Source organism: Protobothrops mucrosquamatus, unplaced genomic scaffold (assembly GCF_001527695.2).
Source record: "Protobothrops mucrosquamatus isolate PMUCROS unplaced genomic scaffold, P.Mucros_1.0 scaffold1152, whole genome shotgun sequence".
In the NCBI taxonomy this organism is placed as follows: Eukaryota; Metazoa; Chordata; class Lepidosauria; order Squamata; family Viperidae; genus Protobothrops; species Protobothrops mucrosquamatus.
The window spans coordinates 227,775-253,177 of record NW_015387367.1 but is presented as its reverse complement, the minus strand read 5'-3'; the positions used below and the strand labels follow the sequence as shown (position 1 = coordinate 253,177).

General features: G+C 38.3%; 1 protein-coding gene across 1 annotated transcript in view; it reads left to right on the top strand.

Moving 5' to 3' along the window:
- The first annotated feature begins 5,693 nt into the window (after positions 1-5,693).
- PLXNA1 (plexin A1) overlaps positions 5,694-25,403 on the top strand; it is a 113,671-nt gene continuing 93,961 nt past the window's right edge. Inside the window, exons 1-2 of the mRNA XM_029284973.1 lie at positions 5,694-5,717; positions 6,238-6,438. Coding sequence (XP_029140806.1) covers positions 5,694-5,717; positions 6,238-6,438 — 225 coding nt within the window. The remainder of the gene's footprint in view (positions 5,718-6,237; positions 6,439-25,403) is intronic.

The following is a 25,403-nucleotide window of genomic DNA, read 5'->3' as shown; positions in this document are numbered from 1 at the left end:
AAAGTAGCACTGAATGGGCAGAAGATATTACCACTTTCATTCTGGAAGCAGGGGATGACTTAAGACACATCTGTCTCTTTGGATTGCTACCCTTTCATAAGTGTTGAGCAAATCCTTAGAGCTCTTTTAGGCAAACCTGAGTTTGGTTGTATTGCAAGGAATCTGTATCTTGTATATTTTAGCCAGAAAAGCCCAATGAAAAAAATCCCTCTGGCTCTGATTTTTAATCCATAGATTTTTAACCCTTCTTTGTTTGTGGTTCATTGTTTTTGAATTCCTGTTAGGAATGAATGCCAAGCCAGGGAAGCACAATCTATGTAGCATTTTGGGGGCAAGGTGCTATGTGACTGTATGCAAGCGTAAAGTTATACAGTAATTATTCATGTATAATACCAGCTAGATCTCTTTGCGTTTGAATTCCAGCATGCTGAGTTCCAGCCGATTCGAGTTTTCAAGGAAAGCTACACAGAAGAAGGATTGTCGTGTTTTTGTAGGCACCACACAAGTCTTTATTCATTGCATAGTTCAGTTGGCCTATGAACAGGTGCTTTTCTGTGCTTCTCTGAAAAGGGAATTGAACCCATTTTTCTTGCTGTCCCGTGATTCTATGTTTTTAAAATAATTGTTCTGCATTCAGACTGTTTGTAGTCAGAATACAACTTCCCGCCTAACACCTAGACTGCCTAATTATTATTTTTAATTCAAAACCTTTGAATGACAACAGGATGCAATTTGGATAGTGAAACAAAACAATCTCCTAATTTTCTTATCTAATCAAAACATGATTTGATAAAATTGAAAGCAGGTGGAAGGAGAGAGATGAAATTGATGAAACACATTCTTTGAAGGCAGGTGCTTACTGTAGTTTATTCCTTAACAATTTTGTTCAGCGTTCTCCCTTCCCCTTGTTGTTTCTAGTAAATAAGCACCAAGTAGCCTCAGAAGTAGTTATCAGTATATTAACTTGGAGCTAATAATATACATCTCTAATTTTGAAAAAAAAACAAATGATGAAAATAGGGAAATAAAATAGTTAACTTTTATTGGTGTAGAGTTTCATGGCTGCAGTCTGTTGGGCAATATTGGGGTTCAGGGTTCATCGACTGTGGTCTAGACAACAGATTTCCTGGCATTTGACTGGTATCTTCAGAGGAAGGCTGTCTTTGACAAATATGTGAAGATACATAGACCATCTTGCCTCTGAAGATGCCAGTCACATTTGCTGGCAAATATCAGGAAATCTGTTGTCTAGACCCACCCACCCCCAAACTGCCCAACAGTCACTTTTTATTGATTCTGAATTGGTTCATAATAGCTTTTCTAAAATTTATGAGACTCTGAGGCTAGTTGAAACTTTTAGTAGAAAAGTTTGGGAGCAGCTAAAGCAGGGGTGTCAAACTGCCGGCCCGTGGGCCGGACACGTCATCCGGAAGCTGCGCCCACCCCATTGCTGACAATGGCAAAACCATCCCAATATGTTGCGCGACATCATGTGACGTCACGAGTTTGACATGTCTGAGCTAAGGAGACAGTTTGGTGGGATTTTTTTTAAAAAAAACCTGTTTCTAAAGATATTAATAATGCAATAAATAAAAAATGAGAAAAATGGCTTGTTAAATATAGAAAGATGATCCTTTCTATCATCTTGTCACTCAGAGGACATTTGACCCTTCACTTTCGACTTTTGTTTCTTACTTTTGTAAATCTTTAGATTCTTAGAGCATTCTGTTGTCTCAACTTTATCAGATAGATCAAGATGTGTTTTTTTTTCCAAGTCAGAGATATCTTACAAAATGTGACCGATGTGCAAAAGTATGTGTGCAGGCATAACTTAGAACGTTACAGTGTAATTAAATGGGTTGATGGCAATATTGTCATGCACACTGCTGTCCAAAATTCCATATCCAGGAAAAGATGATGGCTAAGTGGTTGATAAGCTCGTAGTGTTTAAATAAGGAGATGTTCTCATTAATCCTTAGAATTGGCTATTCAAAAAGGGAACAGCTGGGAAAAACCTGACTAGCATCAGAGCCATTTTTTCTCAGAAACTTTCACTCCAGTGTCATGAATGCTGAGTCATGAAGCTTTTTAGAAAAAAAATCTATAGGTACCAGGTGCTTCCTGTTTTTCAGTATGGCAGAATTTTTGTTCAATTAGGCACTGTTCCCTCTATATGCCAAATATAACATAGCAAGATTGGAGCATTTCTGGCTGATAAATCACTAAAATGTGTATATCTTTAGGGTGAAAAACACATTAGCTCATTCATTGTGTTTGTCTAGGCATCTGGGCAGGCATATTTTGTGTCAGATTGCTTTTGTAAGCACTTTTAAGGACTCTGCGTAGTTATAATAGCACATGCCTCTAGCCCATTTACCAGGATGTCCCATGAATTTGGTTATCAAAGATCAAAGAGCTGTGATAATCAAATTCATAGCTAAACAGTGAATTTTTCAACCTGTCCTTTTTCAGGAGTGTTGAGGCAGCAGGAACAGGATGTTGAATTCATTTTTTGAAAAAAGTGAGAAAAACTAGTTAGAACTTTAGAAGCCAGGAAACTCAATATTCAGGGAGCTTAGAGGGAGGGAGCAGGGATTTGCCAACTATTCTGAGCTAGTTTGCTTTGATAATTTATTGACGCAAAGGATAGATTAGTGAGAATTCTTATAAGGTTCCTTAAAATACCAGGCCTTTGTGTATTTGGCAGTGATTCCTGGTATAGAAAGACACACCTCTTTCTTGTCTTTGCTATATGCTCTGTTCTATAGAATAAACCTTCCTGGATTGTGCTAACTTTAAGCATATGCTGATTTGCCTCTAGGGAAGTCCCCACTGAGCATACATATCTTTAGGCTCCTAAGGCCAGTTTTTTCAGTCTGTAACACTTAGCTTGAAAACATGTTATTCTCTCCCTGCTATTTAAAGCAGGAATACCTTTGCCATTAGGCCCTGGTTGGCTAATCTGGATATTGATTGCATCAGGGTATTGTTGCTGAAGTGGTGCCCTTCTGGGATCCAGGGCTGTTTTCCTGGCTGGCCCTGTTTATTTTTATTCTCCTCTGCTCTCTTGAGTATTGCAGCTAGGCTTTTGGGAAGTTAAGATGGTACTGTGAGAGCAAAAAGTGGTATGCAGAGTTTTTGGCCTCTACTTTGCCAGCTGCTGAACAGGGTAATTGGGAAAGTTCACCCATGACTCAGATGGTAGTTGGCTCAATCAATAACTGAATCTTGTTTCCCATCAAATGTAGGTGCAGCATTTCCACCAGAGCATCCAGAGATGTCATGATATGTTGCTGGTGATTGGTATCACAAAAAAATGGGGAGATGCGCTGAGTCCTGCCAGACAGAGCCGGATGATATTCTGAAAAATAACCTTGTAATAGATTTGGGGTTTTTGAAGGTTCTGAAGGGTTTTTTTTTTAATATTAGAGCAGGTTGTATTTCTAGATCAGACAGGCAGAAAAAGAAAGATTGATATTTTGGTTTGTCAGGATCCACATCCCATCTTGTTGTTCTGTAGCTTGTTTGTCATGGAAAGCTGTCAACAAGGAGAAGTTAACATTTGTTAACCACCTGAATGATAAAGTTAAGTGCCGTTATAGATTTCATTATTGCTTTCCGAGGGCATGTACTGGTCTTAAGTAAATAGAGGTATTATATCCCTAAGCTTGCAATTTATTTGGTACATGCTGCTTTTTATTTTGGCTAAGCCTTGGAGAAACAGCAAAGATTTGTGCAAAAGCCAATTTTCTTACTCTACCTACTATCATACTTAATGTTTTTATCTCAGCCTACATTTAAGGAACTTAAATTTCAATATATGGTTTCCACTATATTTGTTTTGCAGGATCAATCTTGGTCGGTCATCTGGACCAGAGGCTTAGTCTTCCAAGCCTTTGTACTCCGGCGGGAGCTCATCCTCAAGGAACTTCTCTCTATCAGAATATGTGGTTCCCTGAGGATGGGCTACAGCATAAGTCCAAAAGCTTGGAAGATTAAAGCTCTGGTCCCAGTAATCAACCCAGATTGGATCCTGCAACATTATCCTGGGACACATATATTTGCCTTCATTCCTATTTGTTTTATTCTCTCATAAGCCTGCGGGTGGATTTTCTCTCCGAATGTGGCTAAAATGAAGTTGGATAGTTTGAGACTCAACATATTATGAGATCCCAGTTAGAGTCTCAGTAAGTGTAAACCAAGCCATCACATTAAGCTGTGATACAGTTTATTTGGGCACAGTTATACTTTGATAAATGTGTTTAGCTTAGGAGATAGGATAGAGATAATAGAGTGGTTCAGTGTCACCTTATGAGCTTCGTAGCAGATGATAAATTCAAACTTGGCTTGAAGTGCTTTCTCCAGTATTATTTCCACTGTACTGCATTGATTTTCTCTAGTGTTCTTGTCAACATTGCCTTGGCCTTTCCTTTCATAGCAAGTTGAATAGTGAAATACCATGGTAAACAGCTCGTCTGATACTCCAAGGTCCTTCACTGGTAGCTTTTGTGACAGAACTGTCAGCCTATATTGTGTTGCAAACCCTTTTTATTCTCTTTGCAATGGGCACACAAGAAGAACTGAAAACTCAATAATTCCAAATACATGTGTATTGTGATTCCTATTATGTAGCATTTGTTATGGGCCATATTTCCACTAACCATTACTTCTGCTTAACAAAGCACTTTAATAGTAAAGCAAGCAAGCAAGAGAAATAATTCTCTTGGACATCCACATGATGCCCTTATGGCATGGACTGAAATCTCCCACCTGATTCATTTTTTTTAATTCTTTTGAATAACAACATCATTATCATCAGAAAGTAGGAGAGGTGTAGATGAAAAAACTTTTCAAATCTTGAAACAAATAGTTTTATTCTGAAGGAAATTATTTTGAATTGGTAGTGGTTGGATATAACAAACTTCAAAGTAAATTGGGTGTTCCATGTTTTGTTTAAATAAAATTTATAATAGTTTGGAGTGTTTCAGCAGTGGAGAGCTTTCTGATATGTTAGGAGGAGAGATGAGAAGGGACGGAGGGAAGGGGATGAGGGAATTAAATGCTGTGGTCTAAGAAAGGGTTGTAAGATCCAGTTATTATAGCCTATCTTAATAAAGTATGGCTTCCTATGGGGTTGATTTTCTGGCCTGCTGTACATAGTGGGGCTGACAACCAGGACTCTCTTGGCCAGAAAAATAACACCTGAGCTGCAAGTGGCAAGACAGCTTCCAATGACATCACTAAACTAGAATGGTTTCTCTCTCAAAACATTTCCCACCTAAACAAAAGTTCAAGTTGGTCTGTGTCCGAAACAAAATTCCGCATATTATTTTGAATTAGAAACAAATATACTCTTAAATTGCTCCTTGAATGCCTAGTATTCCCCAAAATTGAAGGCTATGAGATGGTCTTCCATTTCTAATATACCCTTTCCATGATAAGATGTAAAGCCAAGCATTAGTACTTTTTTCTCTGGTGGGATGGGCAGAGCAGTAACATTAGGGTTAGTATTTCTGATCTTCAGATATGTGCAAACATCACAGGAGTAGAAACTAACCCAAAGCCAAATTTTTTAAATAACTGTCACAGAAGTACTTAACAATTGATGACTTAGGTTAACATGAGCGCATTCATAACATTTTATAAGCTGTATTTTGAATTGTTAAATGGCTCTTTGCTATCTATAAGCAGAGATGTCAGACTTGTTTGTGGTCTGGGTATACAAACTGGAGTAATCAGAGACAAATCACTTTCAGTGCAGTAGAAGAGTGCATGATCCAGAATTCTGGAAAGGCTTTGATGAAAAACCTAGAATGGTAAGGGGAGAAGAGGCTGAGTTAGTAGAATTCATGCTGGGAGTTGGAAACCACAAATCTTGAGAGCATCCAGGTGAGGAAGAATAGAATATGAAAATAACAGGCTGGAGCGTCTTCATTAGTTTGAAGTAAGGTGGATAGCAAGGAGAAGCTTTTAGGGAGAGCATTTCCAAATGGAGATCAGTCACTAGCCAAGTGTGTCATTTGAATAACAACCTTGCTTTATGAATGTTTAGTTTATAACACATGGCTTTTTAAAGTGGTTAATGATATCATATTCACATTACAGTATAACCTTATTCCAGAGCTAACCATAGTAAACTAGTACTGTAAATTAGATTGGTCTTACTGTTCATCACTATTGCTATCAGACATGAAACAAATGTGTAAAACCTGTTTTTTAAATCCTTCCTTCTCACAGGACTGCCCACAGATCCTTCCAAGCACCCAGATCTATATCCCTGTCGGTGTGGTGAAGCCTATCACTTTAACAGCCAAAAACTTGCCACAGCCGCAATCTGGACAGCGCAATTACGAATGCATCTTCCACATCCCTGGGAGCCCCTCCCGTGTCACTGCCCTGCGTTTCAACAGTACCAGCATCCAGTGCCAGAATACCTCGGTGAGTCCATAGCCCAGAACCGTCTTCTGAAAAACTGCTTTTGGCCTTGGATATAGAGGAAGCCTGAGTTGGGTAGGATCATAGGAAATTAAGGATGTATTGTGTTCTTTGCTCATTCTGCCTAATTAACATCAATCCTTTTTAGTGGGTTACTGCCTTCCCTTCTTTTTTATGGAAAATGTAGTTGTTGAGCTTCATCCAGGCTTTTCTCTTAAGCTTTAGCATTCTAGTCTCATTCATTTTGTAGTTGTGTTGTTATTGTTGTGGAGGTGTGGGGAGGAAGTAGTATTAAGCATGTTCACCACCTTGGGTTACTTATAAAGTAATAAAGGCAGGATAAAAGTTAAATAAAAAATAAATTCATTCAGAGGTGTGTGTGTGGGGGGGGAGAGGGCAGAAGATATTTTTCCCCCTTGTGTCCATATTATCCTATCCCCAAATACTTCCTGGATGAGAAACCAAATGTTTTTAATTAGGTCAGGTTAGTATTCTCACGTGAGATTATTTAATTGCCATGAGTGCTCTTTTGACAGAAAAAATAACAACAAAGGCAGCAGCAGGTGCTGTTATTGTTTCAAGAAGTTCCACATCCCTCATAGTACCAGAGTATTGGATGAATGGGCTTAAGGGAGCTCTGATCATAAAGACCTGTAAATTTAATGTGCTAATCTGTAGAGACATAGTTTCTTGGCTAGCCTTCTGGGCTATCTTCTAATCATCACACCTTTATTTAAGACTCTGTTCTGCTGAATAGACCACATTAGCTCAGGGGAGTGAAGTGTGGTTAAACTAGCAGAAGGACAATAGAATAATATTGATAGGACAGTCTAAAGAATTGTATGTGTAATTAGTGTCAGCAAGTAAACTATTACTTTTCTTCATTTTTCAGTCTGCATAGAGACATCCAGTGAATTATCCAATGAACTGTTACATTATGGCCCATATCTAATAAAATTGGGTGAAATTGCTTATTTGGTAGCCTTTAAGAATAAACTTATATGGTCTGTCCCTTACATTTTTCTAGTTTTTCTCAGAACACAGAACTTTTTGTGACTGTCTATTTTACACTATATTATTTCCCCCATAGCTGAGATTTGTAGCCTGCAACTCTCCACAGTTTTGACTATAATCCCAAATTGCTGATGAATTATAATTTTAATGTATTATGAAAAGGAGATTTGATTAAGTATACTGTATGAGGAGAAATCAGATTAGATGTGATTAATTTTAGTTACATTTAAGAAATTTAATTTTATTCCAAAACCATGTTTAGAGGTGTCCTCTCTGTTATGTTATTTGAAAATGAAATGCAGCCCTCAGCTGAAAGTTGTCTCCAATTGTTATGATATACTGTACATGAAACTACTGGGAGACTTTATTTGAGTTTTGGAATTTGATGCCCCAAGTCTTATTTCCTTTCTGACTAAATCCAAAGAAGCTGTTCCAGGTTCTAAATTACTGTCATAATATTAGATAGAATAGGACAGATGAACGAAACACAAATTGAAGCTTAATCTAGATGGAGACGCTGTCAAACAGTTGAAATTCAGATCAGAAAATAAGAAATGGAATCTATACTGGTTGAACTTACAGTATACAATACCTCTCTTGGACACTCTAATTCTGGATATCTGGGATTTTGTGTTCACTGCAGGTATCTTGAGTACTTATCTCATAAATCCTCCCTGCCCACTTAATTGAAATAACATTTGCAGGAGAGAAGCTGTTTTGGTTTTACGGTGAGCCAGGATCCTGATAAGGCCTGGTGAGACTAATATTAGTAAGACAAGAATGTATTTTAACAGCTAAGTCTGATATATCTCAAATCAGCTGTATTTGGGAAGAGGGCAGATGTTAACTAGAAAAACCTAAAGCATAATGTATGAGTTCATTGTAATTAGGCAGCAGCAATCAAATCTTTCCTGTAAACTAGATAGTAGACTATTAAGAGAGTTTTTTTTCTATTGAATCTCTGACATGGTTGCTCTTTGTACTGCCAGCAAAGCCTCCAGGACTTCCATCCTAGCAGAGTTGCAGAGAAGGGCTGTGTGTTTGTGTATATTTACAAGTGAGTCAGGTCAGGCAGTAATGATTTATTTAAAAATTAGGTTGAATGTTCTTTTTGTAGGTAAAATCCTATTTTGTTTGAGGTTGTGTGTTCCTTCTTTCCTTTCTTGGTGACACTTCTGCCTGCTTGCTAGTCATTTCTCTAGACACTGGTTGTTTCTGCTGCCATTAACAGCTGGATACTAGTCATTTATAACATGTTTACTGTGAGAGAACAAACAAGGTCTCTTCTCTTTTCCAAGAAACCTTGTGTGAGTATTGGGAATGCGCACATCCATGTAGAAGCGTGCATAACCTCAAACCAAATATTTATTGATTCTGCAACTCATATGGGGGAAAGTTATTTGTATGACAGTTGAGAAAACCTATATTAGTACATGTGCACTGAAGATCAGGATGATAGAGACTGGACAGTAGATGACACAGAAAACAAGTTGGCTGGCTGGGGAATTCTGGAAGTTGAAATCCACCCATCTTAAACCTGGCAAGGTTGAGAAACACTAACATAAGAGAGAGAACTCATCTAGTTTATGAGGACAGATTATTCCTTGGCCACTGACAGTTGCACTGTACACAATACAGTTTTGCCATTTTCCCAGTTATTAGTTCAGAGACAGTTCTTCAGAGGTCAACCAAATGGCTATTTCCTTAGCAGGAGGTCTGTTAACTGCTCTGTCTCTTGAGTGCTGTCAGTGAAACATGTACATAGTCTTATCACATTCAGCTTGAAATCAGGTCCGCAGGAATGTGGAGATGTGAGAAAAATTTGCTACTAGGTAGTGTGAATACTTCAGAAGAAGTAAGTTTGATGTTCTTCAGGAGAAATCATATTAGAAGGAAGATCTGTTTCAAGAGACTGAGTCAGCTGGTTAAATCACTTAGTTGCACTGCTCTACTGGAAATTTAGCTGTGAGCTTTGACTTTTTACCAGTTATAAATGTATTAAGTTTAGAGCCAGTCTTTTAGTAACATGCATGTTCATATCACTGAAAATTAATCAAATAAAATAATACAGCATACTAACTTGACTAAACAGGAAGAGTGAAAACTTAAGTGTCTGAGAAATGGAGTTAGATCAAATTCAGCAAATTCTGTAAAAGGTCTTAGAAGGTGGGGTTCCCTTATTCTAACAAGACATAAAAATGATGCCAAATGAACCTCAATGGGAATTGATGAGACAGCTGGTTAAGTTTATGTGAATTGAAGCTGCAACAAATCTGAGAAAGTATAACTTTAAAAGTTCATTCACTATGAACTTTTAAACTATCTATTCTTTAATCTTTCTCTATTCTTTAATCTCTTTCTCCCTCTTTTTCCTTCTCCTCCCCTTTCTCTCTGTATAGAGTATACCAAGTCAGGACGACATATTATATAAATAACATTAAATATTTGAATTGGTTGCCATTTTCTTTTAAACACTTCCTTATTCATTTGACATGTGACCTTTATACATTTCTAAGTACAGTAACATTTTCTCTGAAATAAAAATTAATAACATTAATAAAACATATTGATTGGCCTGTGGGACCCAACAAGGCATATGTCTGTGTCTTATGTTAATACATAGTATTGATTATATGACTGAAAGGAAGACTTTGTTTTTTTCTCAGATAGCTTTAAATAAAATCAAAGAATCCAACTTAGATTTACTAAGAGTACTGGGATGGCAGCACATTGTTTTTCTTGTCTTAAATTTAGTGCTGCCTCCCTTCTTTTTGGATAAATATAGTCTCTCATGAAAAGCGATTCTGAATGTTCTGTATGAATACACATCCTTACGATTTTCTGTTTGTTCATGCGGCTTTGATGCATCCTTTTCACTTTCTTCCTTTGAGGATTTGGGCTTGCTTAGTTGTATTTTTAACAAGAAAAATGAAAGACAGACACGGATCTGATCACCAACCTGTGGCTAATCCAGCATGCTGTCTTTCGTTACTCCAAGATACTGGTTTTCAGGTATCTAAGATTACAAATAGCTTTCTCATCCTTGCTTTCATGAATTGTCCCCATTGCCCTGTTTCTATCAAACTCTCAAAATGGTGAACCAGAGATTGGATCCCGTCAGTACCTAGTATCTTCTGTTCTATTATTTTTGCTGGGTCTTGAACATTCGGGGTCAGGTCCTTTCCCTCCAAATCTTTTCTTTAAAGCTTCCCATTTCACTTTAGAACACAATTGAGCTTCCTTCATTCTAAAGAGATTTGGTCTGCTTTATACTGAAGGACACTGTTTAACAATAAACAGCATGGCTGAACAGTAGCAAAAGTGTTAGCTTAATGGGTCCTGAAGGTTGTATTTGAAATACAGCCCACGGGGAAGGAATTCTGTATCTATAGCAACACAAAACCTGAAAGAAGGAAGAGCATTTTCTCATCTATAAGCACAAGACTGGAGAACATGAATTCCATCTATGCTATTATTGTTTCATTAACAACAACAAAAAAGGGTGCTAGGGAAATGCCATGGGATTTTTTTTTTAAGCATAGTTCTGTATTCCTCTAGTGGCTAAACCATATATAGATTTTGTGTGTAGGGATTCCATTAAAACTCAATGGAATTTCGGTTAGCCTATTAATTATAAGACTACAGCAATGCTACTATGGAGAAGCAGGCCAGTAGATATTGTTTGGACATGTACTCAGAAAGCGGTTCTGATCTAAAAGTTGATAATGGAAGTAGATAAAGGCTCAAAAGCAGAATAGAGTTCCTGGGGTTAAAAAAGGCTTAGAATCCAAGAAAAAGCTCATTTAAGAAAGATTTGTTCCCACAATCAATTCTAGGCAGCATGTCTCATTTCATTTGCATATGTGTTTATAATTTTGCATGGGAAAAGTCACGGCTATTCTCAGGATTGGATTTGTTGTGAAAAAGAAATCTTGTAGTCTTTTTTATGGGAAAGAGTTGATGTTTATATTTTCCTATGAAATGACATCATCATGACTATTCATGTGTAGGTGTTTGGCCCAAGCCCAGTGAAATCCAATTGAAATGAATCCTTTATTACTTACACCTAATGGAAAGAATCTTCTAATCCCCTAAATCTATTCTGAGAGATTCTAAGGTGTGGCTACCCTTCCTCATCCAGACTATACCTCTCTTAATTCAGACCTCTCCCTGGGAAAGATCTGTGTTGCCAAAACTACCTCACTGTTTCTCCAGGTGCACATTCTATCATAATAGAATATGTGGATAAGTGGAATTGATTCTAACCCTTATAAAAACTAACTATGAAAATACAAGTATTTTAACTCCATAAATCTCAAGCATTTTAAAAAATGGGTGCAGTTTCACTCAGATTTTGGCATAGGGTTCAAAAATCCAATTATCTTTTGTCTTCTCTCATCTTGTCTTCTTTTCTGCTAGAGACCAGAAATTATATTTGAAACAATATTTTGTTAGAATTAATTTGCATTTTTGCCTAAGCTTTTTTTTTACCAGATTTGCATTCCATATCTTTTATTTTAGGAGGTTTTTTTTTAAGTTTTGGATATTGACATTTAAACTCATATTTAATGCAGCATTTGATTTCCATTTTGACAATAGCTATCATTCTAGATCTTTCAGTCTGAAGAGTTTGTTCATGCTTTCAAAGTTTGCACTTTGGTTTTGTCTTAATATACAAAGAGAACTACCAATTTCACATGTTTATTTTCATGTTTTTGGTGTCCCCCTTCCCATTTCACCTAGTTTGATTGTAATGCTTTATTCCATACAAAATTAAATAATTTTGCAGGATATTTTGTTATTTGGATTAAAAACACTTTGATTTACACTTACATATCTAGTTTATGGTAGATAACAAGCATACAACAATATAATAATACTCATTTATGAGATAGTGGATTTCATTATTTGAATAAGGACATTTGTTGCTGTTAATATTGCTCCATCCATCCACCCATCCATTCAGGTTGTCTACAAAAACAGGTAATTGTTTAAATCAGTGTTTCCAACTTGGGCAACTTTCAGCTGTGTGGACACCAGCTTCTGGAATCTTCAAGAATATCTATGCTGGCAGAAAAATTGTGAGACTTGAAATTTTAAAAAGGTTTTGAAAAAGGATTAGGTGTATTTATAAGCACCGGCCAACTTGTGGCCAGTCATTCACTGTTAATTAAAATTCCATGTTCAAAGGCTGTGTATTCATGATGCCAGACAAAGGAGCAGAGGAACTCATTTTCACGCCTTATTTTAGACATTGAACTAGCTGATGTTTGGAATAAAGATGGCAGATTATATATCCCTTGGTCTGCTTGAGCTGTTCAATTCGTCTGGCATACAATTCAGATTCATTATCCTATAGCCTTCTAGTCCTGTTTTGATATCATGAACAAATTGCTAGTAATTTACTCACTTATTTAGTGCCGGTGCTTTTCTAGTCCTGATTTCTTTTCCATAAGAGAGAATGATTTTTTTGTGGGAATAGTAGATAGTGTACTAATAATAGAACAATCATATTGGGTCTGTCTACTCTTCAGGTAGTTACAATTGGTCCACTTGTTATAGGAGTCTTATATTTTTCTATTTCTTTCTATTTTATTATTTTAATGTTTGAAAAAAGAGAAGAGAGAGACATTGAAACTATGATTCCAGGGAATAAAACTGATCACTCTTTTGCTTACGTTAAATGTCCCAATGCTTGCCGCCTGGAATACCATACCTCCTGAGAACCAGCTGGCCCCGAATCTGCTGACAATTTGGAAAGCCTTAAAAAGCCTTCTATCACTAAACTATAACCTGCCTCTCCCCCTCCATTCAAAGTTTCCAAGTTTGATTATTTAAGTAAGAAAAGCATCCATACCTTTAAACTTTACTGATTTATGTAAAACAATATTAACAAGCAAGATTTTGCCAAAATCTTGCTGCAGTCATTTCACTGGATTCTCTCCACTAAGTTTCTAACTACCAGTGGATATATGAAGTATGTTCTCTACCAAATGTGTACCAATAGGTCACAGTAACCTGAAAGGAAATTCTTCTCATCCATCAAGGAGCAGGTCATCTTAAACAGTGCTTTGGATAAAATTCAGTAGATGTAATAAGGGTGAACTAATATCACTGTCCTTATGGAATAAACCTGAACATGGGTTTAAATCTATCTTTAGTTGTATTTAATTACCTATTTTGCCATCAGTGTTCTAGGCTAGTGGTCCCTAACTTCTTGTGCACCAGAGACCGGTTCTGTGGAAAATAATTTTTCCAGAGATCCCGGGGGGGGGAGGGGAGTGGTTTTATGTGTTACCTAGATCTCGCATATGCGCAGATGAAACTTTGCTTGCTTGCGTGGCCAGGTTCCTAATAGGACATGGAACGGTACCAGTCCACAAAACAAGGGTTGGGGATTCCTGCTCTAGGCAGATCTTCTGATGTTTCTCAGAGTGCCCCTTCTGGGACAAGCTTGTCTGATATTCCCACCAATTCTGGATTACAAAGATAAACAGGTTCCTAGTGGAACTATTAGTTCATTAGGAAACTTCTTAACCACTCGATCAAACTGGCTCTCGTAAATTAATACTTTAATTATTTATTCTAAAAAACCCTATCTATCTATCTATCTATCTATCTATCTATCTATCTATCTATCTATCTAGCTAGCTAGCTAGCTATCTATCTATCTATCTATCTAGCTAGCTAGCTAGCTAGCTAGCTAGCTAGCTTTCTCAATAACATAGTGACTTTGTACAGTTAAAAAGATTTAGAATAATCCAAAATATAGTCTATTTCTGAGAGTAATTAGGGAGTGTTAGACTCCTAAATTGTATCTAGAATAAATTTTGAAATCAGAATTTTAACTGAATATAATGCCATTATATAATTTTAGGTCAGATTCTCTTCTAATTAGCAATAAATTAATCTAAATTGTTAATCTCTCAAATTGCCCATAATTTTCCCAGAAAGATTTGCCTATAGTTTTTGAACCAGAAAAGATCCTTATTACTATAAGCATCTGCTGTACAATACCTATGTTGTTATTCTTGAGAAATGAGACACACCATCCTTACATGACTTTATAGCATTGAAAGGTCTTTATATTGATTTGAAAATTAAACATTGTTGTTGTACATATAAGACAACAAGGTGCCAGCAATGCGTAATCATACTTTTAACAGCTTAAAAAAAATACCTGTGCAGCAAAGGTTATTGCTTCTTCACATACTGTGCATTTAGTACCACTTTGTGCAACACATTTTCCCACCAATATAGCGAAATGGAAATTATGGCAGTCCAATTCATCTGGAGGGTATTTAGGTGAGACAATCTGCATCCTAAAACAGAGTCTAGTACAGATTCTGATTTCCCTAGTAGAAAGATAGAATTCATGATGTATTTATAATTCCTGAAAATTATACTTACTATTTTAATATAGTTAGTATAATTTTTGCAGGATGAACTTAAGGAGTAAATATGGACTTTCTTCCCTATTTAGAGCTGCACAAAGAAGGTTAACAAAAGCACCCAAGTATGGTGACATATATTTTAAATAAATATGTGCAGATTCTATGCATTTAAGCATAGTAAAAGTAATTTAAATGAGGAAATGCAAAAATGCAACAGGAAAGCATTCTAAATAGCAACTAACCATTGTGTGTATCCCAAATATCTACGAATATAAATATATGTATGTGGAATATAAAAGTATAACACAAAGATGTAGTACATTTTCAAATGTATTCAAACTTGCATCTTTTCATTTTAGACTTGAGTTTATGAAATCACACTGAGTGGCAAAAACCTTGACACACTAAATATGCTGAACTTGCAAGATAGGCAGCTATAGAATTAGGTGAATTTATAAGAGAGGAAGACTCAGCTGCAAGCAGTGATAAAGAAAAATAATATTAGGCATGGAGAAAACGGATGTGGGACAAAGCAGATGGCAAACCTGTGCATGTGTGTGCTTGTGTGTTTCACTGGGCTTGGAGTACATAAATCACTCAAAACACCTTATTATGTGCACTGCTCACCTATAGTGTATGCATCCCTAATTACCTAGGCACAGAAGGAGAAATAGGGCTGCATCTTACGAATGTAGAAATATTTGTGAAGGGGGAAAAAAAATCTCCCTCCCTCTTTCTTTACAAGCAGCACCGACATTTATCTTTCTGCAGCAGTGTTTAGCGTGAAAAGGGAGTATCAGGAGAGTTTGATAGGATCCAATTAAATTCCAACCGATAAAATAATGATGAATTGCAGTTGAGTTCCAATGAGACACAGTGCACATTACTGTCATCCCCATAGTGCTAAGAAGGCATTGAGGTCATCAACAATAGAAAAATAGAACACAGTTGCAGCTGTACTATTTGTGTAGAAAACAGTTGAGGGAAATGAGGTTGGAAGGTGTATGTGTGTTTCCAGGTGGATGAATACACTGCAATAGTGTTCTGCACAAATCTAGGAGATCAGCACAGAAGTTATCTTCCTTTGCCATTCAGATTCAAAGCCATAGAAGGGAAAATAAAGAAATTAAAGTTTCTCATTCTAATGAAAACTATAGTTTTATTGCAGCAATAAAAAAATTGAGTAGAAATAAGATTACGCCTATTAAAGTACCAGACATTCCTATCATACATTGCCCATTAGAAAAACAAACTTATTTTGGTTAAAGTGTTATGTTTTAAGTCTAATCTATCCTAATTGACATTCCCCTATAAATAATTTAAATATGTCTTGAAGGCATTTCTGCTGTTCAGAAACAATAGGTCTTAATAAATCAATCAATTTAAATTTATTGCAGTAAAAGACCAGTACCCTTAATACATATGTAAGTAAAGGTCGTCCTTATTTAATGTCCACTTATTCAGCATTGAATGTGTGACACTGCTAAATGTGTGGTGCATATAACTGGTCTTCAAAATCCCAGCTGTTGCAGCTTCCCCATGGTCACAATTGCAATTTGCAATCCCTGCCAGTTTGCCACAATCAAAGTCAATGGAGAAGCCAGCAGGAAGTTAGAAGTCGCAATCACATGAGGTCCTCACTCAATGACCCATGGTGATTTGCTTAGCAGTGATTTCCAGAACTGCCGCTGTTAAGCAGTGTAGTCATGTGACATTGTGCTTTATGCATAGCGACTGAATTCCAATCCCAATTATAGGTTGTGTTCACACATTCTATTAAACTATAGCTTGTTTTAGCCACAATTTGTTTCATACTCTGTGCTGAGTATGTGTACTCTGTACTTATGATTTACAAATCACAAAGGGTGGATTCACATGCATGCACTAAAGCATGGGCGTCAAACTCGCAATGTCACATGACGTGTCGTGACGTATCGTGACTTTTTTTCCATTGCCGACGATGCAGTTTCACCATGTTGCATCTGTCCCGTGGGCTGGCAGTTTGACACCCCTGCACTAAAGCCAAATAAATCATTGAACGTGCAGTAAGTGGTGTGTAAATTGAATCATGTATTTCTTTTCCTGGTGACTGAATGCTCAGTCAGTTAATCCTAAACAGAATAACATTTATATCTGGTTTTCAAACCTTCCAGGCACTTGGCCATTGTTTTTCAAAGAACTTGGTAACTATTTGATGCCTGATTAGGTGGAACAAGATGAAACTTAATCAAGGGGAATGTTAAGCAGATAACTCCACATAAACTCCACGTAAAATATACAAGGTACAAAAGTATCATTTGAGTTGTTTAAATACTAGCTGATGGTGGAAAATGCTCTTATAAAGAGATTTGTCAGCTTAAAAAGAACAGTTTATTGAGTAAAGTATATAATATTTATTCAATGTTGTGTACTCTTAGGAGGAAGAGATATTTTAATGCTGGAATTTTGAGAATATCAGTTTGTACATTCTAAAAACAATGTACAGTAATAAAAAATTGAGAATATCCACACTGTGAATGTTTTCTTTGTCTCTCCCCTCTGGTATGTTTTTCTGTAATGAATCTTTTGCACCAGATTTGCGTATTTATCTTTCTAGGTATTCCTCTGTCTTTGTCTCTATATCTATACTTTTCTGTGTCCTTCTACACCCATCTGCTTGTTTGCTTGTCATGCTGTGTGCCCATCTGTGTAAGTTTCTGTCCACCTACAAATGTGGTTTTTTTTTTTTTTTTAAAGACTGATCAACTGGGCTGTTTATAGAAGCATTTGGTGTAGACTTTTCAAAAAAGAGTATTAAATATAGACTAACAGAAGGCAACTGATTACTCAGTCGGGAATAGAGACAATTAGGTGAGAGGATAAAAGTAGCTTTGTGTCCTAATTGTTATTATATCTTCTGCTTTCCTCAGTTCCTTTTCAATGTCATTATTGATGTTTTATTTCTTTTTTATGGTGTTTCGTTTTGCTTTTATGCTGTTGTGTATTTTTACTGTCAGTTACTTGGATTACTTATATAAATATCATATCCCACTGGAAATCCTGTAGAGTGATTATGAAGAGGCCAAGAGATTGCCGATAAAGCATTTAGTTTGCCTGCAGGTCATAGATGTGCCTAGTTAAACGCCAGACATCAATACCTCCTAGTTTTCTATTTATTAAATTGCTGAAATTGTCAAAGGTGTATAATTTTCAGCCATTAGGGGAGGACAACACCAATGTTTGCCAGAGCACATGCTCTGAACTCTGACATCTCCGATTAAAAAAAGGATCCACTAGCACAGCGGTTCTCAACCTATGGGTCGCGACCCCATTTGGGGTCGATTTACCATTTCACGGGGGTCGCCAAGCAAGGCTGTCCACCATTTTTTTTCCCCTTTTCCGGCAGGTGCCTTACCTCCCTTGAGCTGGGCCAGCTGGTGGTCGGCCTGCTCCGTCTCTGCCGCTTGCCAGCTACGCCTCGGCAGGTGCAGGGGGCGGAACCACGCATGCGCGGCGCTCCCAGGCAGGGAAAGTCCTCGACTTACGACCGGTTGGATAGTCCTCGACTTACAACCGGTTTAGTCCTCGACTTATGACCGGTTTAGTCCTCAACTTACGACCGGTTGGGGGTCTCGGCATTAAAAAGGTTGAGAACCACTGCACTAGCAGGTGACATGAAATATGTGAAAGGATCCCAGAGAGAACTGATCATACTGGCCAAATGGGGGAAATACTTTGACCTGGCAATAGGACAGCTTCCTGTTTTTCTTTGAACAGAACTATCTTAGTGCCTAAGAAGCAAGCAGTTGGACTTGGTCTCAGTTATTAGGAACCAAATATCTCTGTTACTAGAGTATTGCAAAATGTTTCCTGTCTTCTTTTATTTGTTTGATGCAAGCAGTTATAGTTGTCCAGAGCATACACAGTCTCCTATTTATTAATTAATCAGAATAGAGCTGGAAGGGACCTTGGAGGTCTTCTAGTCCAGCCACCTGCTCAAGCAGGAGACTTAGTCTACTATTTCAGACAAGTGGCTGTGCAGTCTCTTCTTAAAAACCTTTAATGATGAAGCACCCACAATGTCTGAAGGCAAGCTATTCCACTGATTAATTGTCCTCACCGTTAGGAAGTTATTCCTTAATTCCAGGTTGCTTCTCTCCTTCATTAGTTTCCATCCATTGTTTCTTGTCTTGCCTTCTGGTGCTTTGGAAAATAAATTGACCCCCTCCTCCTTGTGGCAGCCTCTCAAATACGGGAATATTGCTATCATGTCCCGTCTCTCCCCCCCCACCAGTCCTTCTTTTCTCTAGACTGGCCATACCCAAATCCTGCAACCGTTCTTCATATGTTTTAGTCTCCAGTCCCCTAATCATCTTTGTTGCTCTTCTCTGTACTCTTTCATTGCTAAAATGTAAACCAGGGGTAGTCAACCTTGGCTCTTTTATGACTCGTGGACTTCAACTCCCAGAATTCCTGAGCCAGCTATGCTGGCTCAGGAATTCTGGGAGTTGAAGTCCACGAGTCATAAAAGAGCCAAGGTTGACTACCCTTTATGTAAACCTATGGTCCATCTACAGAAGCAACATCATCTGTTGCATCAATTTCTGCTCTGGATGCTGTTCTCTGGATTAGTTCTATTTGTAATAAAGCTCACCCCGAAACAATACAGAAGTGCTTGAAGAAAACTGGATTTGTTACAACCCAAGATCAAAATGTTGCAGCCCCGCAAGACAGCAGAATTTGAGGGAGTAGATTTTGAAGATTTTGTTGCAATGGATGACGTAGCCATCTGCAATGAACCTGACCCAGAATCAGTTTTTCAATCTGACCAAGGTACAACCTAGCAGAAAAGTGCTGGAAGCAACTGATGAAGTGGAAGAATTAAGTGAGAAGGACACAGAAATTGCAGATATTCTGAAAGAAGAGGATGTCAGTCATTTGATAATGCAGTTAAAGTCATTTGCCATGGAAAAATGCCCAGGTACAGCCAGCATTGAGAGTGCTTTCTCCACTTACCTTCATAAAAAGAACATGAAATAGACTAAAATTGACCCTTTTTTTCCAGAAAGAATGAACAAACCCTGAGAAAACAATATATACGTGAATGTATTGATTTTGTATGATACAGTATTGTATGAATGATTTACCTGTGTTTTCACTAGGTGTATTTCTGTATGACATTCTCTGATAAAAGCTGTACAATAAAATGAGGCACGTGTACATATCAGTACAGTTGTTCCGTATGTTGACCACCTCCGTATGTTGACCACTTTCCTTCAGTCCCTTGGGTGGTAAACTTTGAGAGCTTTTACTGTATTTCTCACCCCACAAGATAGATTATGATGGTATCTAGGCAGTTATCATCTATTCTGAGCAGTGTCAATTCTCCAAAGCCTTGAGGCCAGGGGCTCATGTCACCCAATAACTGATAACTTCATGGAAGGAAAACCTTTCAGCTCCCATATTTTCTTTTGTACATGGCTCACTTTATATCGAATAATTTTAAAAAATAGCAAGGATAGTTATTTAATATATATCTTTGTTACACTTAACTTGAGCAGGGAAAGATAGCGAAACCAACTATCATAAGACAGATGGCATATTGTTAGTGGGGACCTGTTTTATATAAAGAAGTGGCTTCTTTGGTTTTAGACAGTTTTGGTTATAGGGAAAGCAGAAGGAGCTATTGAACATCTCCAGAATAGGAAGCCAGACCTATCTATGCATTGGCCTAATTTTGCTCTTGTTTAATTTTAGATCAACCACTTTGCCATTTTTTTTAAATTCTCTGATGTATAAAATAAGGATTATGAAATAGATTTGCTTCTCATCAAATGGGTGAGAGGGGGCAGGTAGAAGTGTTGATTAACATTACTGTTTAAATCTGTGGTATGTAACTACAGAGTGCTGTTGTAATCTAAACAGTTTTTTTAAAAAAAAGAAAAAGTAAATAGAAATCCTGTTTGAGCTTTCAGGGCATGCACAGGATCCATCTGTGTATCTGTCAACAACAAATAAATGCAGCTTAAACGAAAATAATTGGAGTACAGCCATTCCTGTGCTGAAGTGCCAAGTCTTGAGGTTAAATATCTGCAGCAATCAACAACTGGCAAATCGGCAGTAGAAATGGAGGGATTTTCTTGCTGGTTTTGCATGCTGTGAGAATATAACACAGAGATTCAAGCTCAGACAGTATTGATTAAGACTGTGCTGTTCTTTAATCTTTAAAATTTTACACATCTGTCTGATGTACTCCTTGTTTCTTTCTTTAAGAGATCTACAATGAAGACAGAATTATGGGTATATGGACATTCAGAGAGGGAAAGATGCATATCTGGATGGCTTCCTCCTTATCTCTTTGCTACACTAAAGAAACAGTTTCCTTAAAAGGGGGGGGGGTGTTAGGACTTGAACTTCATGTTGCTAGCAGAGACTGTCTGCCCAGGATTACATCTATTTCCAAGAGTCTCTTCCTATCCAATTTGATCTAGCAGATATAGGCATGCTGCAGATCCCATCAGCCAAAAGGTATTGGGCCTCTTCCATAGTAGCTCCTGCTCTGTGACATATTCTCCCCACAGAGATTAGAACGGCTTCAAGCCTGCTGGCTTTCTGGAAGGCTGGCTGTGTACCTGAGCCTGGGTCTCTGAACGTGCTAAGAACCTCATTTCTTAGCTTTACTGTTAATTGGTTCGTTATCTCGGCTACTGTGTATATTTATTTTGGATGTTGTCATTGTTTAAATGGGGTTTTTTTTTGTTATTTTCATAGGTTTAGAACTGCTAGCTACCCAAAGACATTGGTTGGGATAGGTGACTGTCGAAATTGAATAAATAAATACAATTTCCTGACCCCATGACTTAAACATTTTTTTTTTTGCCCTGCAGTGGAGACATTGCTGGCAATGAAATTACCGCCGTAGAAGCAACTCTAAAGGATACAATGGAAAGGTCGTGAGAGCACCCTACTTTTATTTTTGTATTTTTAATTGAGAACTAAGAGCAGATGAGGAGAGGAATCTAAACTGCCGGTTGATTATGGCCTGCTGAGATTAACAGTTGCAAAAAAATCATGGAGGAGAGTGAGAACTGGAAAATGGACTGGGGGAAAGCATTGAACCAGTAGCTGGCTTATGGAGGTGGGGGGGGGGCATTTTGTAAAAATATGCTGTCTGGCCAAAGGCTAGGGCAGTGATGGCGAACCTTTTAGAGACTGAGTGCCCAAAAACTGGCCCTGCCACCGCTCCATCCCCTGCTCCGCCCCCGCTCCGCCCCCACCCCACCTGCCCGCAGGGCCTCTCACTGCCTCCAGGGCCCTCCGCAGATTGCCCAGGCAGCCCAGCAGCACCATGGCAGCCACGTCCTCTGCCCGTGCCCTGCAGCATCAACTGTGCATGATGGGGTGTGAGGGCAGAGTCTTGTCTACGCTGCCTGGCTGCCATGTCCTTGGCTGCGCTGCTCCACGTGGGCCATGCTCGGGGGAGACTCCTCCAGGGGTGCTGCTGGTGAGGTGGGGGTCACGGGGGGAGGCAAGGCTGGGGCAACGGCATGTGTACCCACAGAGAGGGCTCCGAGTGCCGCCTCTGGCACCCGTACCATAGGTTCGCCACCACTGGGCTAGGGTAACTTCTTTTAAGGTTACAGTTTAATCAAACATTTCTGTAGTAATAGCCCTTCCAACTTAAAACCCCTGCTTTTCAGTGCCATACTGGATAAAATAGCCATTATCCAGGATTTTATCTGCTATCTATCTTTAACTTTATATTTATCATGGATATATGCAAACAGAAGAGTGGGAAATTTATACCTCCCAGCTTTGTCCACCATACTATGGTGTGATACAGTAGACTAGGAATATGGTTGGGAAAGGACAATAACAGTCTTTATATATTCCATATTGATGACCAGATGTACTATTTTATAATCTCCTAGTTTTCAATGGATTATGCTATATTTGGTTATTCAGGCCAGTTATGGATGGTGTCAGCATACTGTTTACACTTTTATTGAACTGTTTCTGTTCCTGGGTTTTTTGGGATAATCTTAAACATGCCATTAAATTACACATAGCTTCTTGTTGTAGAATTTCAATATCCTCATTGATTAATACTCAATTAAGAATTGTTAATGATTTAATGCTCTCCTTAATGTTGATCAGCCTGTTCCAATTAGTGCTCCTCACTTACCCCAGGGCAAGATTTGGATTTGTTTGTTTCCCTGAAGTTTGTGATCTAAAAGTGGAGAATCTGTCTATAACACTGTTGTCATGGTCATATCATCCCCTGGTTAATTTTAGACTGAAAGCTGATAGAAACTTCTGAGGGTCAAGGACCATTTAAAATTATCCAGTTGAAATACTTGATTTATCTAAATAATTTCATGAATGCTTTGGGGAAATTCTCATGGTATCTGTCAGTGATACTGTTAAGTGCCATGGCTGACCTCTGAAAAATGGAAGTAATTGAGGTGGTTGACATTGGCGCTCCTAAGAATCCATTTCTGTCCGATAGAGCCAAATCAGCCCACTGCTTTATTAGGGATTTAAGAATAGTGAAGCAGATGGGACAACAGATAGTAGAAAGACTTTTCTGACAGATCAGATTGATGTACAATATGAAGCCCATCTGAAAATCCACTTGGTCTCCTGCTCTGCTGTTCTTTCACATAGGTCAATATCAGTTCCACGAACTTGGTGATATTTCTTTTGTTGGAGGGGGGTACTGTTGGTAGCTCAGTTTCAGCAATTTGCTTTATCTGTTCCAATTTGTTCCTAATGTTGGGACAGGTTGCAGGGATGAAAACTTAGAAACTTTTTGTCCAAGTTTTTTAGATTCTTTTCAGGTTATAGATCTCAGGGATGTGTATAGAGTTGTGATGGATGAAACTAAGTGTCAACAGAGGCCCATCTGATGATCTATTTGAACTTCTCGTTTACTACTCTCCAGCAACCACAAAGAATAAACTAACATTACTTTCCTGTATTAAATGGCATCTGCTCCAGCAAGATTGAATTGGACCTTGGGGAAATCCTTCTATAGCACTTCTGGCTCTTCCTCTGAGAAAATGTTCAGAAAGTAGTGCTCAACAGAGTATTGTTTGAAACCTTAGGTGTTGATCAATGGTGTTTTGTCCCCATTATGTTCTATATGAGACCTCTGTGGGAGGTCATCTTGGGTTTTGAAGTGGGAAGTCACCAATAATGCTTCTATTGTGCTGAATGTGCCCTATGTTAAAAAATGGGCACAATAAAGAACAAATTTATAGAAGATAAAAGTGCTGTTAATAAATAGGTTATTGGTTTGGGATGCTAAGGTCAGTCTCTTTTGGCTGAAAGAGCTGATTCACAGTTGAAAAGTGTTCCTTAAATCTCTTCCCATCACTGGATTTGTCAGGCATGCTTTTGCACAAAAAATGCCAAAAGTCTCAGCGGTCTCCCTTCCTTAGCCAATTGGCTTTGGCAACAATTAGTTGCTGCTTTTGTTATCTTCTGTCTTGACTACTGCAACCCACTGTATGTAGTACTACCCTTGAAAAATGTCCAGAACTTTTAGTTGGTTTAAAATGCAGCACAAAGGAAAGTGCTCCTATGAAGCTTATGTGAAAGATCTACAGTTATGGTATATAGCAGTGGTGGCGAACCTATGGCACGGGTGCCAGAGGCAGCACTCAGAGCCCTCTCTGTGGGCACGCGCGCCATCGCCCAAGTCCTAGGCCTTCAGCTGGGTGTTATAAAAACTTTTCGCTTTAGGCCTCCGCCGCCGTGTGCAAAAAAAAAAGGTTCAATCAATCAGTCAATTTCAACTTCTCGCGGGGAAAAAAAAGATCTTGCAAAGTTGGAATTGATTGATTGAACTTTTTAGTCCCACCCAGTCTGCTGTTACCACTGCAGCCACGCCCACCCAATGGGCCACACCCACCCAGCACCCGACAATGCATAAGTGGGTCTTGGGTTGCAGTTTGGGCACTCAGTCTCTAAAAGGTTCGCCATCACTGGTATATAATGTGGTGTTGATATTGAGCGTTTAAGTCATAAATAGGATCTGACTATTTGGCTCATCTATTAGGAGCTTCTCTAACTGTTAGGTTTTGGAAATCTTCCAGGTATCAAAGCTTTCTACTTCAGTGGAGAGGGATTTTTTCCTACATTACTCCTTTGGAGTTTTGTGTTTGGCCCAGCTTTCTTGGTGCTAAGAAAATCTGTAAAAACAGGTCTTTTGTGAATGGTGAAATTAGTCTAATGCTTGTTTTAATGTTACTTTAAATTAGATCTATTAATTGTATTCTCTCACTAACAAAATTCATTAGACAGGATATACATTAAATGTATAATACTTTCAGTTATACTCCTAATTGTCACTTTAAAAGCATCAGGAATACATTACAGAGACTTCCGGTGGCAGGCGACTTCGTCGGTCGCAGCTGTTTGCTGCCTCCCGCCTGTTTCGCGTAAAAGCCGGTTTGACAGCCAGCACCAGCTGTCAAACGGCTTGATACCTTTCCCCTGGGTATAAGGGGATAGGTGAGCTGCCCGGGGTAGGAGTTGAGTTCCCGAGTCGTCCTATATGGACGATGTAGGTGAGAA